We start from the raw sequence: 14,743 nt of genomic DNA, 5'->3' as shown, positions 1-14,743 counted from the left end.
CACACCCAAGAGTCAACAACTGAACAGATATTATTGAAACTTGATCTATTCTGCAGTCACCACTGAGATCTAAGGAATGGCCAAATTTGGAGAAAACAGGGTCAGCAGTTTTGAAATTATGATTGCTGAAAGATTTTATTTTTTTTTAAGTACGTATACAGCTGGATTTTCAGTTAGCTTTCTTTTCTTGATCTACAGCAGTTTCAAAACTCAGGAATGTGGTGGAGCACTCTGCTCTCAGCTAAACTTGCAATGACCTTAGAAATCCTACAAAACCTTACAAACACATGAGGAAGTGTGGGATAATGTGAAAATAAAGCAAAAGGTGGTGCCTCCTGTTTAGAAATAGGACTTAAGGAGGACTGAATACAGGAATCTATATACTATATAGCACCACAGCACAGCTGTAAAACATCTGGTGATGGTAATCAGCATGTTACACAACAACCAGACATAGGGAGTGGGGAAACGTGCCCAAGGACACTATCCTCATATGAACAGCACTTATCATTAAACTTGTCATCCAGAGATCTCAAAGCACTTTAAAAAAAAAAAAAGAAAAAAAAGTGAGCATCCCTATTCCCAATTTCAAGGTGAGAGAACTAAAACACAGAGATTAATGGCTTGTTTTTCAGCCACTAACACAGCTGTTCAGGACGTCTCACCCAGAGTTATACAGCACATCAGCTGCAGAACTCTGAAAAGAAACCAGGTCCCCTGACTCCAAAGTCAGGGCCATATCTACTGAACCATGCTGTTTCCCTGAAGCTCCTGTAGATCTCATCTGAAATGCATGTCTATTAATGTCTGTCCTCCACAATCTCTTCTTTCTGCACCATCATGACACGTGTAAGAGGGACCAACTTGCTTGTTTAAACAGAGAATGCTATGAGTAAGTTCTTAGAGTAAGACAGACATGCAGTTGAGGTGTACTTGAGGGCTGGCTGTTTTTAAATAAATCCTACCATTTTAAAGAACTACATAAATATTTCTTCCCCACATCACCCCGTTGGTCACCTATCCACAAGGTGCTAATGGAATTGTCCACTTCCAAACAGATACTTGAAAGTTCAAACAGTTGAGCCGCCTGATTAGTTGAACCTTCTACAGTGCTTTTTTCTCTAAAATCTAACGACATTCAATCTCACCTGAAGTCTTTACATTACGAGTGGATGTCTTTATAAAAGAGATTATTTAATTTCACTGGAAGTTCTGTACTCAATGCCAGGAATTACAGAGTGAAATTCTACAGTCTGTGTTATTCAAGTCGTCAGACTAGATTATATTGGACTCTTTGGGACTCCAAAAACATCTATGAATTCTCCCACAAAGTCCCGTCCTGTTTATAAAACCTACTGCAAGTTTAAATCATCTTGGCCCAAAAATTCTCATTCTCCACTATCACTTAAAAAAAATAAATAAACAAACAAACACAGCAGGCACAGCAACCCAAACAATCTTGAATGGCTTTGAATGTGTCACCTCACACAAATCTGCTGGTAAGTAACCAACTTGACCACAGTAAATGATCTGCCCAGTGTCAGCCTGGCTAATCAGGGCTAAGATCTCAGACTTAGCAAACAGAGAATCAAAGTGATTAATAGAGAGTTGTTCTTTCATGTTTACTGTACCTGCAGTAAAACAGTACCCCCAGGGATTGTGAGCTGTAAACAGTACTTAGGGGCATTCTCCCAGGAGAGCAGCTGAACGTCTTCAATAGCACTGTAGGAAATGGAGTTTTCCATATACCCAGTTGGCTGCAAGAAAACAAACAGAGAAAGAATAAGCATTTACTTACTCATGAAAAGTTTCACAACAGATTCAAATGCATTATGCCACCAAAACTGATCCCATTGTATTTGGTCCTGGGAATAGTGATATAGCATCTGATTGCCTTTGATGTTTTGAGCCCATAAGGAGTGGATGTTGGGCAGCAGGAGAATACACACCACTAGCCATTCCCCTCTGGAACGTCAGGTCCAAATCCTGGGGAGGCCACAAGTGAAATTGTTTGGTGGCCTCACATTTGCTCCACCTGACCATCATGAAACCACTGAACAACTTGGTGGAACCGGGAGTTTAATGAGGAGAGAACCTGATCCGACCCCTTGCTGGGTCTGGAGTCTGGAATAAAGTGCAGAGGAAGCACATGGTAGGAAGCTTGAGAGAAGCTCCTATACAGGTCATTCTGTAGAGGTGTTATCAGTCCATCCCCCACACTTATAGGAGTGTTAAAGTCACAAAGGAGTAGACAAAAACCAGGAAACAACTGAGGTTATTAATCAAGCCTGTGGATGAGGCTACGGTTCTCGATCAAGCCTGTCTACACAGCAGCAAGAAGGCGGCTTCCCAGAGACGCACTAGCACTTCTCAAACTAGTGCATTCAACATAGCAGCCTGGCATCTGTGTGATGGCACAGGCTAGCTGCCCGAGTATGTACCCAGGAGGTGGGTGGGATTGTACTTGGGCCGCTAACCCAAGCCGCTGCCCATGCTGCCACGGCCACATTGTTATTTTTAGTATACTAGCTTAAGCAGAGCCGAGGTGCGTCGGTCTATCTGTGCTGGGAAGCATCTTCCCAGTTGCTGTGTGGACAAATCCTATACAAAATGTGTTGATTTGGATTGGTTAAATGAATTTGTGAGCTCAATACCGAGCAGGATTTGAACTGAGATATGTATGGGTGTGTCTGTAAGAGGAAGGTACTTGGATTGTACTGACAAAATAGCAATGTAATATAGTTTAACTGGGAAGAATTTGATTTTTTATTAATGAAATACCAGTAAACATAGATTCCACCGTACACTCTCACAAACTGATGAAAAAATATTTCCATCAATGATAAATCAAAATTTACAGATAGGCAAAGAAAGAAATGTTGCTTGAGAACTTAACAGAGAGTTTGATTTAAGGATATTTACATTTTATATTTTGACCATTTACGTTTTATTTGAATCTCAACATCTATGTAATTAACTATTTCTGACACCCCTACCCCATTGTCCGATCCCCTCCATAATTTCCCGCAATGGCGAAAATTTAAATCCATAAAAATAGGGGGGGGGGGAATGTTTAAAAATAATCAGTATTATCTGCCAAAATTATAAAAAAAATATTCTTCCAAGTCTAAATGTATTGTGTTGGTTTTATTCTATGTGTTTTTGTTCTGCCTTCTGCTTACAAGGTTGACCAAGTACATTATCAAATCTAGAACACTACATCTATCAATGGGTCTTTGGGCTCCAAAGGTGTCTTCTACACACCTGGCACACTTTACCTGCAGCTTCAAGATTTATAATGAAAGGCAGCCCCACACCAACCTGCTTATCAACTCTGCTACAGTTAAATGTCAGTTTCCTGAAGAGGTTGCCTCTGCCTAATTACAGGTAAGAGTCAAAATTAAACAAACCAAAAACCAACCAACATGCTGCAGTTAAATATGTGATATGAATCAACAACAGTGAGGAATCTCAAAGTTAAATACAAAGCTGGTTTTTTACCTCCCTTACCAATCTGAGGTATTAGAGCAGACATAGTACAAACACCACTAGGATATATAAACAAACATATTTAATACTATATACACGCCACACTCATTATATACACACCCGTAGATATACAAAGTAGGTATACACACATTCAGAGATATAGATGTACACAGACACACAACTATTTAAGTTAATCCAATGCTTCACAGCAATCCTGAGAGACTCCACTAGCTGCACTCAGGGCTCATGTAGGTGGAGAAATTGTCCAGCTGTAGCTAGTGGAGTAACTATTCTGCTATAAATAGGATGGTCAATTTCTCCATAGACAGGCCCTTAGACTGACCCCTGCTTGCAATAAACAATAGGTGTTTATTATTCTTAATTATTTTCTCAGTATTTCTGGTTTATGTCTAATTTACAAGTCCTGAACATATTACTCCCTCCCTAGTTTAAATTATGTTAATCACAGTCTTGCAATAGGCTATAAAGAAAAAAGAAAAAAAAATCCTGTCAAAACTAGGACTATCTCTGGGGCAAACAGGAGCAGTTCTAACAATCACAACAGAGGATCTTGTGGGTGAGTGTGAAATAAGCAAATTCCTTTCGGAATGTAGCTACTTTTTAGCTGCACTACTTCCTTCCATAAGGTAAGTGGGTGGTGTGTATGAAAAAATCATACTCACTTTCACTCTTTAAAAGTATACAGAAGCCCCATATAAAATGTCTGCCAAAATGCGGTAGATGCCCCTATAACACAAGGTTACCACTACAAAACCATCAGCAGTCTTTTTAGCAAGAAGAAAAAAAAAAAAAAAAAAAAACAGGAGTGCAGCTTAAAGAAAAACCTCTTAAACATTTCTGAATAACGCTTGTTGTGGAAGTTTAAATTTTATACCAACTCTGGCGATGAAAAATTTTCACTGTCTCTTTAACAAAAGTTTGTTGTGCAGGAAGTATGATAAACTTCTGTTTATTCATTTACCCACAATATTGTTCCATGCTAGTGACTGGCGTCCCAGTGGTTTCTGCTGAAACTGTACGTCAGACGTTGCCTACTGGAGAGTAATTATCTTGTTCTCACAGGAAACCAAAAGCCCAAGACCCTTTAGAGATCAAGACGACAACACTCAGGGAAAATATGAAAAACAGCATGAGCAGGGTCTATTAGGCTCAGGAGACGAAAGTTTTCAACAACATGCTCTGAAAGAATGACGGGACAGGGGGAATCCAGCACCAGCAGCAGTAAATATCAAATGAATAGGGCAGGAGCAATGCAAATTGTACTCTAGGGCCTCCATCCTTTGTGGTGCTGAGTGCCCTGAGCTCCCATTCCCTTCAAACAGGAGTTCAGAACCTCACAGACTCTCATCCTGAGACAAAGATTTTTCCCATAGCTTTTCCAGTAACTGCCTTTTTTAAACAGTCACAAAGATAACTCACCCAGTTCAATCACAGCTCTGTAATCTTTCAACAACTAAATCTCATCCCAAAGACCAAACATCAGCTGATATTCATTAATCAACACATTTAGAAAGAGAAAGATAATGTACAACCCTGCCTTCTTATTAAAGGATCAAAAGAAAACCATTAGTCATTAATAGGTTTTTCTGTTTTGTTTTATTCTCCCATAGCCAGAGTATTTTTTTACCTTAGGGGCTAATTTATATATCATTTAAATATCACTTCTGCCTCTCCCCCTCCTCCCCCCACAAATGTACTTCAACACTGTTTCAAATCTTCCGTCACAGAGAATGGACTAGATTGTGTCACAGTTTCGAGGGTAACTGCACCTGTATCTCCCCTCCCCACTTGTGGCCACTCAGGTCTCATGCCTCCGTCTGTTTCCTCGATAGGGACCCAGGTCTCACTTCCTTCTGACCAGGGTTTTAAGGCTGCACAGCTCCCTGCCTTACACTGTGATATCCCCAGCAAGCCCATCAGCCTAGCGCCCAGCACCTGTGCTTTGCTTTCTCTCCCAGGACAATGACAGTGTTTTTACCAGTGACTGCACAGCTGTTCCAAAGCAAAGCACACTTATTCTTAGAGCAAATGCATCACCAAGAAATGATACACAAAACAATCAAAGGAATTAAATGCTCACTAAATCAGGAATCACCCATCTCCAACATGGAGAGTCTGCTAGGCCAAAGTCTTTCCCTTGCGCCCTACGAGACCAAGTCCTGTGTCTGCTGTAACAAAGGGAAGGCTCTGGGTCTGTTTAAACTCAGGCTTGCAGCGCTGCAGCAGGGTGCAGCAGGTGGTGAAAAACACCCTCTGCAGCGCTGCGCGCTGCGCGCTACAAGCGCCAGTGGTCCCAGCGCGCAGCGCTGGCGAGCGGCCCCAGCGTCTCCGTTATTCAGGGAGGTGGTGGAGAGGACAGGGCTGGGAGAGTTTTTTCAGCGCTGGCGCTGACTACACTAGCGCTTCAGCGCTGCGCAGCAGCTTTGAAAATGCAAGTGTAGCCAAAGCCTCCGACTTTTATACCAAAAGCCCTGCTTTGTCCTCCAGCCTCCAGAAAACAGGTAAAAACTGTCCCTCTCTCTATACTTAGGAGGTTCAAGCTTCAAAGGCTGGATATCTTCATAGCCAGCATTGGGATTTTGCATTAATCACCCCCAAGTGATTCCAGATTTCACAGGAAACACCTCCCACCCACCGGAGTGAGCCAGCAACACACAAATACACATCACCTGTACTCATACAAATGGCTATGAATGTTCTCCAGTTCGTACTGTCCAGGCCATCTCATCATAAAGTCTTTGAGGGTTTTTCAGGCTTTAAACATAAAATACAATATAGTCCCCAAAGACACTGCGAGGGGTTGCAATATCTGTCACAGTTGTGCTTTCACGGCACAACCTTGATAAGGAAATTTACATAAATATAAATTTAAAAAATTTGAAATGCCTTCCATTTTAATGATGTAAAGCAGTGGTTCCCAAACGGGGTTCACAAAGTGTTACAGGGAGTTCTTGGGAAAAAAAATCCCTAATGGCGGACAGAGCTGTCCATAGGGACCCCAGGCAGCACGGGGCAAGCAGCCCAGAGCCTCTGGACTTCCAAGAGCTAAGCAGATCAAAGCAAGCATATCTATCACACTGAAGAGATTTAAACTTCAAAACTCCTTATAAGAAATGGAAAGGGAGGTGGATTTTTTTTGCTGTTTTAAAAATAAATAGGCAGCTAGCATTGTTTTTTTAAATTATTATGAGGAACAAGTTTAAGCTTTGTAGTAACGTGTGTTGTTTGCTTGGACTGCACAAGACCTGAATGCTTGTGTAGGAGGAACTCTTTGAGTTGGCTTCTTAAATACCTTCATGCTGTTTCACATCTGATACTCCTTGATGAAACCTAGGAGCCTTGTCTTATAACAGGCTTATTCAAAGTGATACAAGCTACGAAAGTGAGATCTTGGAAGAGTGTTGCCGTTTTCAGAATGTAATAAAAATATTGTAATAAAAAATAATAGTGTGTAATAAAATGTGTTTTTATGATATGCTTATATTTCCAAGATCCCTGCTTTTTATAATTTATACTCGGGTAAAGGAGAAAGTCCCTGGAAATACTCATCTTTAGGGGGCGGGTTCGTGAGACTTGACATTTTAGTGAAAGGAGTTCACAGGCTGTTAAAGTTTGGGAACCACCGATGTAAAGCCATCTTAGCAGAATGGGAAGGCTCTCTTAGATTTGACATATTTCAAGCCCCAGACACCCAATATAGATAGCATCCTCCAAAATACCACATCTGAACATTTCAACCCTGCTTTGCAATTGAAACTGCAGCCTTACTGCACAGAGACCCTTGAAATGGTGTTTTTAAGATACTGTTACATACCCAAGGCCACATTTCGCACTAGGGGCTGTGCAGAGGTGCATGACACCAGCAGGAGCTCTGGGAGGGTACCATGCCTGAGTCCCACACAGCGCTTCACAGAGCACTAGGGAGCTCCATTACCACACTACACCACACCACCCATTTCTGGAGCCAAGCCTTCATTACTTCCCAGGCAGAGCTAGCTTGGCTGGTCAGTGCAGAGAGGCCTTTGCCACTTTGGAGTAGCCAGCACCACACTGGGAAGGTCCAGGAACTATACTGTGCCTATCCGTTACACTTGGGAGCAAAGGGTTCTTTGAATTCACCTTCATGGGACTGAGCAAAATTTAGCCTTCTGTCAAGAAAAACAAATTTTTTTTTATTGTTTCTGCATTTTTTTCATGTTTACATTTCACTTGGCTTCGACAAGGAGTTAGGTTAGTCAGTTTTGTGTGTGTGTGTATAGTTGACAAGCTCTCTGCTGTTTTACGTCTGCAACATGGCAGGGAATTTTTAAATAAAAAGAAAGGTGGATATAAGGTGCATAGAAAGCTGGCTAGATTGTCGGGCTCACGTGTAGTGATCAACAGCTCGATGTCTAGTTGGCAGCCAGTACCAAGCGGAGTGCCCCAGGGGTCGGTCCTGGGGCTGGTTTTGTTCAACATCTTATTAATGATCTAGACGATGGGATGGATTGCACCCTCAGCAAGTTTGCGGATGACACTAAGCTGTGGGGCGAGGTAGATATGCTGGCGGGTAGGGATAGGGTCCAGAGTGACCTAGACAAATTGGAGGATTGGGACAAAAGAAATCTGATGAGGTTCAACAAGGACAAGTGCAGAGTCCTGCACTTAGGACAGAAGAATCCCATGCACTGCTACATGCTGCAGACTGACTGGCTAAGCAGCAGTTTTGCAGAAAAGGACCTGGGGATTACAGTGGATGAGAAGATCGATATGAGTCAGCACTGTGCCCTTGTTGCCATGAAGACTAACGACATATTTGGCTGCATTAGTGGGAGCATTGCCAGCAGATCGAGGGAAGTGATTATTCCCCTCTATTTGGCACTGGTGAGGCTACATCTGGAGTATTGTGTCCAGTTTTGGGCCACCCACTATAGAAAGGATGTGGACGAATTGGAGAGAGTCCGGTGGAGAGCAACGAAAATGATCAGGGGGCTGGCGCACATGACTTATGAGGAGAGGCTGAGGGAACTGGGCTTGTTTAGTCTGCAGAAGAGAACAGTGAGGGGGGATTTGATAGCAGCCTTCAACTACCTGAAGGGGGGTTCCAAAGAGGATGGAGCTCGGCTGTTCTCAGTGGTGGCAGATGACAGAACAAGGAGAAATGGTCTCAAGCTGTAGAGGGGGAGGTCTAGGTTGGATATTAGGACAAAACTATTTCACTAGGAGGGTGGTGGAGCACTGGAATGGGTTACCTAGGGAGGTGGTGGAATCTCCATCCTTAGAGGTTTTTAAGGCCCAGCTTGACAAAGCCCTGGCTGGGATGATTTAGTTGGGGTTGGTCCTACTTTGAGCAGGGGTTGTACTAGATAACGTTCTGAGGTCTCTTCTAACTCTAATCTTCTATGATTCTATGAAAAGGCTTTTTATTTAAATTGAAGTTAAATCATGGAAACATTTACATTTACACTGGATTTTGTGAAACCCATTCTCCCCACAAAACATACACATAGGCGCCGACTCTGTTGGTGCTCCAGGGCTCCACGGGGAAAAATTAGTGGGTGCTCTGCACCCACCCGCAGCCAAGCTCCCCTCCCCCACATCCCACCTCCTCCTCCCCTGAGCACGCCACCTCCCCGCTCCTCCGCCTACCTCCCAGCGCTTCCCGACTGCTGCCGCCAAACAGCTGTTTGGCTGCTCCAGGGGCTGGCGGAGTGGGAATGTGGTGTGCTCAGGAGAGGAGGCGGGGAAGAGGTGGGGCTTGGGCAGGAATGTGGGGAAGGAGTCGGAATAAGGGCAGGGAGGGGGTGGAGTTGGGGCAGGGACTTTGGGGAAGGGATTGGAATGGGGGCGAAGGAGGGGTGGAGTCAGGGCAGGAACGGGGGCAGAGGGGGGGGTCCAGCATCCACCGGCAGGAGCAGAAGTCAGCGCCTGTGGGCATACATACCTTTCCCTTCAGTGTAAAAGGAACTGAGAATTTGTTCTTTTAAAGAAAAAAAACTTTGCATTTTGTTCAGTTTCATAAAGATTTATCAACCATAAAGCTTTGAAGCCAGATGACCTTTTTTGACCCAGAACAACCAGATACCAGAAGACAGAGTAAATCAAACTCAAAGATTAAATGCTCATAAAATTGAAGGAACTTTCAGGCCCAAATTTAAAGTCAGCCTTCCTTCAGCTTCTCTGGGAAGCAGCAGCAGCCTATACAATTGAACAAAAATCTGTGCACTTGTTTCCATAGGAAATTTACTAAAAAAGAAAGAATAAACATGACGTCCACTGTTAAAATGAGGCTTGTATGCATTTACTCACATAATAACGTACTAAATCTTCAACTGCATCATTTCTACAAGAGACTGTCTAGAACAGATGCACTATACAAATACAGGGAATCATTCACATAAGATGTGACAGACAGATGCACATATGTACTGGGGGTGGATGATAGGTAACCCTAAAATAGCCTATGACTTTCCCAGTGAGATACCCTGGGTGGAAAAACATGCTATTCTAACACACACTCCATCACCATCAGATGTCTATGTCTCATTTGGCTGTTGGGAGTAAGGCATGTAAACGCACGCAGTTCAGGATGATGAATATGCCCTATTATGTTTAGCTGTCCATATCTGTATTAGTGCCCAATCTGGTAAGGTAAACAACACCTCCTGGGAAATGCTGATTGCCCTCACCTCCAACTGAAGTGGAGGTGAGGGTGCTCAGTTCGCATCTTAAAGGGTCATGGACTAAAGAATTGCTGACAATGGCAGCCAGCATGAAGAATCTCTGACAATCATAGAATCATAGAATACTAGGGTTGGAAGAGACCTCAGGAGGTCATCTAGTCCAACCCCCTGCTCAAAGCAGGACCAATTCCCAACTAAATCATCCAGCAGCATGGAATGTCTGCACCCTTATTGATGGAGGCGATGCACAAAGGCCTGTGAGAAGAACAGCTCTTGTTTCCAGAGAACTTGCCTGCTAAGATTGATATTGATATTGCAGCACTGAGTGAGACTAGACTTCTTCTTAGCCTGTGTCCTCAGCCATGCCACAATGGACTTGCATTCGCTACTGACTCGAAGACAATACATGAATACATCCTATGGCTCAAGAAAAGAAACAGCATATTAGAAACTGCCCCTTGTCCCTACAAAATTCAGAGGCATTAACATCTGATCTGGCCAAGTATAAGCGACAGGAAGACGTTTATCAAGTGCACCTATTGGCAATGTCAGGTCATGATATCCAGCTCAATACACTTTAGCTAATTCTTGATGTGGAAGAAATTTGCAGTCATTCATTTGTCATAACAGGTGGAAGTCAATGTTAATCTCATGATGATTAATATGATAACAGGGAGAAAATCTAGCAGCAGGACTATACACACACATCCATGGTAACATTAATGTGCAATGACATGGAGAATATGAGTTTTAGGTTTCCTCTGAAGCCAAATCACTTTTGGATCTAGGGCAGCGGTTCTCAAACTTCCATTGCATCATGATCCCTCCCCTTCTGATAACAAAATATTACTGCACGACCCCAGGAGGGGGGTCCGAAGACTGAGCCCGCCTGAGCCCTGGGCAGAAAAGGGAGGCCAAAGCTGAGGCCCAAGAACTTCTGCCCTGGGTGGGGGTATGAAACCTTAGCCCTGGGCGGTGGGAAAAATTCAGCTTCAGACTTGCTGGGGCCCAGGGCCAACACCAGCCTTGGCAACCCTATTAAAATGGGGTCACAACCCACTTTGGGGGTCCTGAACCAGTTTGAGAACCCCTGATCTACAGCCAGAATTCTTCACTAGGTGAATCCTGGGGTCTGCTGCAGTACAGCAAATCCTTTCCGAGTCCGATTGTTAAGCAAAAGGTCTATCACACTGCTCCACAGCAAAGGAAACCAAGGAGAGCTCTTTGGTTCTGGATCAGATGCGCCGGAGTCAGGGAAATGTGAGCTGAGGAGCACATGGAAAGGTCTGTGTTTCAAAGATGGGGCTATTCTTGTAGAGGGGTGGCATTGTGTGTCACTAATTGAGGTAAAGCAAAATGCCACCTCTAGATGCTGCACTTTCTTGTGTGCCTCTGGGTTTGCTTTGGTCACTAACCTTTTTTTTTTTTTTTTTTTTATACCTAGGGGAAAAAGTAACACTATCAATTTAATCACAGTGGGCTAGATCTTCAATATAGCTATACCAATTTACACTAGCTGAGGAGCTGGCTTCATGTTTACATACATTATGCACACACGTGCTGTAACCTAGAGAATGCTAATGAATAACAACAGGGAATTCTACCACATTTATCCATAGATATGGAAACACACGTCCCATGCAATATAGGTTGATTCCAACAAAAATTAGTTATTTGTATTATTGTAGCTTCAAGGAGCCCTAGTCATGGACTAGGATCCCACTGTGCTAGGTGCTGTATAAAAACACAGAACATAAAGATGGTGTCTACCCCAAGGAGCTAGTTTACAATCTAATTTACTATGTGATTTAATTAAGCAAAGGCCCCAATCCTTAGTTGGTGTAAATCCGCACAGTTCCAAAAGACTGCTGTGGAACTACATTGATTTACACCAGCCGAGAATCTGGGCCAGAAATTCATCTGAATTTTAGCTCGGCAGCAGATCGGGTGCAACTATGCTTTTTCTCCAAATATTTAAGCATCCCTGGGATTGCAGGCTGTTACATTAAAATGTAACACTGTCATTTAACAAACCAAAAACGTGGATCATCGTAGACTGCACACAAAGTACTTTCATAATTTTGCAATGCGTTTGATGTACCAATCCCATGCAGCCACATGTGATGGAGAGAACTAAACTGTCTGTCATGCAATTGACAAGAAAAGGTAGTCTCCACCTCAACATGAAATAATCTCTCCAATGTCTGAGTCATCAGAGCAACAACACTGGGGGAGGAAGGGGGGAAGAGGATGGGATAAAAAATCTTGAGAAAATAAATGCAAATTGCTTCAGATGTTGAATGAATATAAATGTTTCTATTAATCATATTTAATAAGCAGCTAACAGCAGCACATGAGCTGACACTCAGACTTACACTGTTACCTTGCATCCATGTGAAAGCAATGATTTGGATATGAAAAATTCTCTCAGAAATTCACCATCAAAAGGGGGAAAAAATCAAGTCATTTTCCAGGAAATGTGCTGTGGGAGAGGAGTCAAGTGGGCAGGAAAAAAAATCTGTTAATAGGTTGCTTAAAAACCAATGTTATAAAATCCATGTATGCACTTTTTTTATACGGGAAGGGAGTTATTTCTTTCATTGTCAAACCCAGCTGAGGAATCACCGAGAGCACACTGTTTTTATTTTATCCATAGAATTATTTGACTTTCAGACAGTACGATGAGAGGCGTATCTTAATGGCTTTTGATGATGCACAGCCGCCAACAAGAATACTCTGCCTGAGCAGCTCATAAGAAGTCAATTTCCTGCTTTGGGAAGAGGGTTAATGTGACAAAGTGACACCAGGGGGATATTGAACGATTATGGACTGATAGGCTGGCATTAGAAAAGCACACTCTGCATGTATGCTGGGAAGTCATCCCTCCATGTCTCGTGCTACTGCCAACCAGTATTGAAAACAGCCAGTCTGCTGATGTGGGGGGAGGGAGAGCCATCCATGCACAACACGTGATGTATAAAAGGAAGCTGATCCCTGAGAGAATTAGGGACTTGATCACATTTTGCAACTAAGTCTGCTGAATTCTATTGATTCAGTGCACACTACGGGATGACCATCAGCGGAGAGAAGTGGGAAAGGGAGGGAACCATACTTGGCGCAAGCTATTATACATGGCAAGGTTTTCTAACACAGGCCAAGCCCAGGTGGAAAGCTTTGTTCTCCTTGGCATCACAGGAAGCTGTGAGCCATATGACAAAGACATATAGGGACCGCTCAGCCACAATGAGTTTATTCCTATAGAGAGTGAATAGTCGAGTCTTTAATGTAAACTACTTTGTAATTATATGGGGGGAGGGATAGCTCAGTGGTTTGAGCATTGGCCTGCTAAACCCAGGGTTGTCAGTTCAATCCTTGAGGGGGCCATTTAGGGATTTGGGGCAAAACTCTGTCTGGGGATTGGTCCTGCTTTGAGCAGGGGCTCGGACTAGATACCTCCTGAGGTCCCTTCCAACCCTGAGATTCCATGATTCCACCAAAGGATCCCAAAGCACTTTAAAAACTCCAATCAATCAGTCTCACAACAGCCATGGGAGATACCAGAGATAGAACACAGAATGGCTACACTGGGACAGACCAATGGCCCATCTAGCCCACTAATTGGGCCAGTGCCAGGTGCTTCAGAGGGAATGAACAGAACAGAGCAATTACTGAGTGATCTATCCCCTGCCGTTCAGTCCCAGCATCTGGCTTAGGGACATCCAGCACAATGGGGTTACATCCCAGACCACCTTGGCAAATAGCCATTGATCAACCCATCCTCCATTTACTTCTCTAGTTCTTTTTTTAACCCCATTAATAATCTTGGCCTTCACAACATCCCCAGCAATAAATTCCACAGATTGACTGTGGGTTGTTCCTTTTGTTTGTTTTAAATCTGCTGCCTATTCATTTCATTGGGTGGAATTTAAAAATTCCAAACCATTAGTCTCAACACCCATGTGAATGATTATCCCCCATGTACCTATGAAGAAACCGAGCAACAGAAAAATTACTCCGCAGGGATTGTGGGGGCTCAATACTTCTGAGGGTCATGCCCTAAATGGCCTGCCCAGGGTCACACAAAGTTCACTGTATGCTAGACATGTGATTTAACTACAAGTCCATCCTTCTTACCACTTGAATTATCTTACTGTTTCTTAACATGGGCAATCATTTATCCTAGTTCGTGTTGCTTAGCTATTAATATCCATATTTCTATACATTTTGTGATTACTATTTTTCCCCTCCCATCCTTTGTCATGTCTAATAAGACTGTAAATTCTTCAAGGAAAGGACCGTTTCTTACTACTGGTATATAGTGCAAGTAGCACAATGGGGCCCCCATCTCAGTTGAGGCCTCCAGGTGCTATTACAAACAAAACAACAAGAAGGTGGCCAACAAATAACAGAAAGGCTGAGAGACAACTGGGTAGAGGCTGATGTGTATTTAACAACATCAACACAAACAGTATATAAAGCACAGAAAACAAATTTATACATTCTGATTGTGTCCCTCTCTCTTCCTATGTTGCCTGTCTTCCTGGATTGAAAGCTACTTTGGGCAGGGAAAT

The 14,743-nt window shown here is 43.1% G+C and overlaps 1 protein-coding gene across 12 annotated transcripts in view; it reads right to left on the bottom strand.

Annotated features, from left to right (window-relative positions):
* Nucleotides 1-14,743, bottom strand: part of LOC120384314 (c-Maf inducing protein) — a 173,975-nt gene that overhangs the window by 77,477 nt on the left and 81,755 nt on the right. For 10 of the 12 annotated variants that reach the window (XM_039502813.1, XM_039502814.1, XM_039502817.1 and 7 more), the window contains one exon: nucleotides 1,632-1,757. The exons of 1 other annotated variant lie outside the window; for it this stretch is intronic. In XM_039502813.1, the coding sequence (XP_039358747.1) occupies nucleotides 1,632-1,757 (126 nt within the window). Of the gene's footprint in view, nucleotides 1-1,631; nucleotides 1,758-10,464; nucleotides 10,579-14,743 lie in introns of those variants that run through there. One more of the 12 variants, XM_039502822.1, reaches the window with a different exon arrangement.

The sequence above is a fragment of the Mauremys reevesii genome, linkage group 16 (assembly GCF_016161935.1).
Source record: "Mauremys reevesii isolate NIE-2019 linkage group 16, ASM1616193v1, whole genome shotgun sequence".
NCBI classification, from domain to species: Eukaryota; Metazoa; Chordata; order Testudines; family Geoemydidae; genus Mauremys; species Mauremys reevesii.
Note: the sequence above shows the minus strand (reverse complement) of the source record. Positions and strands in the feature narration are given on the sequence as shown.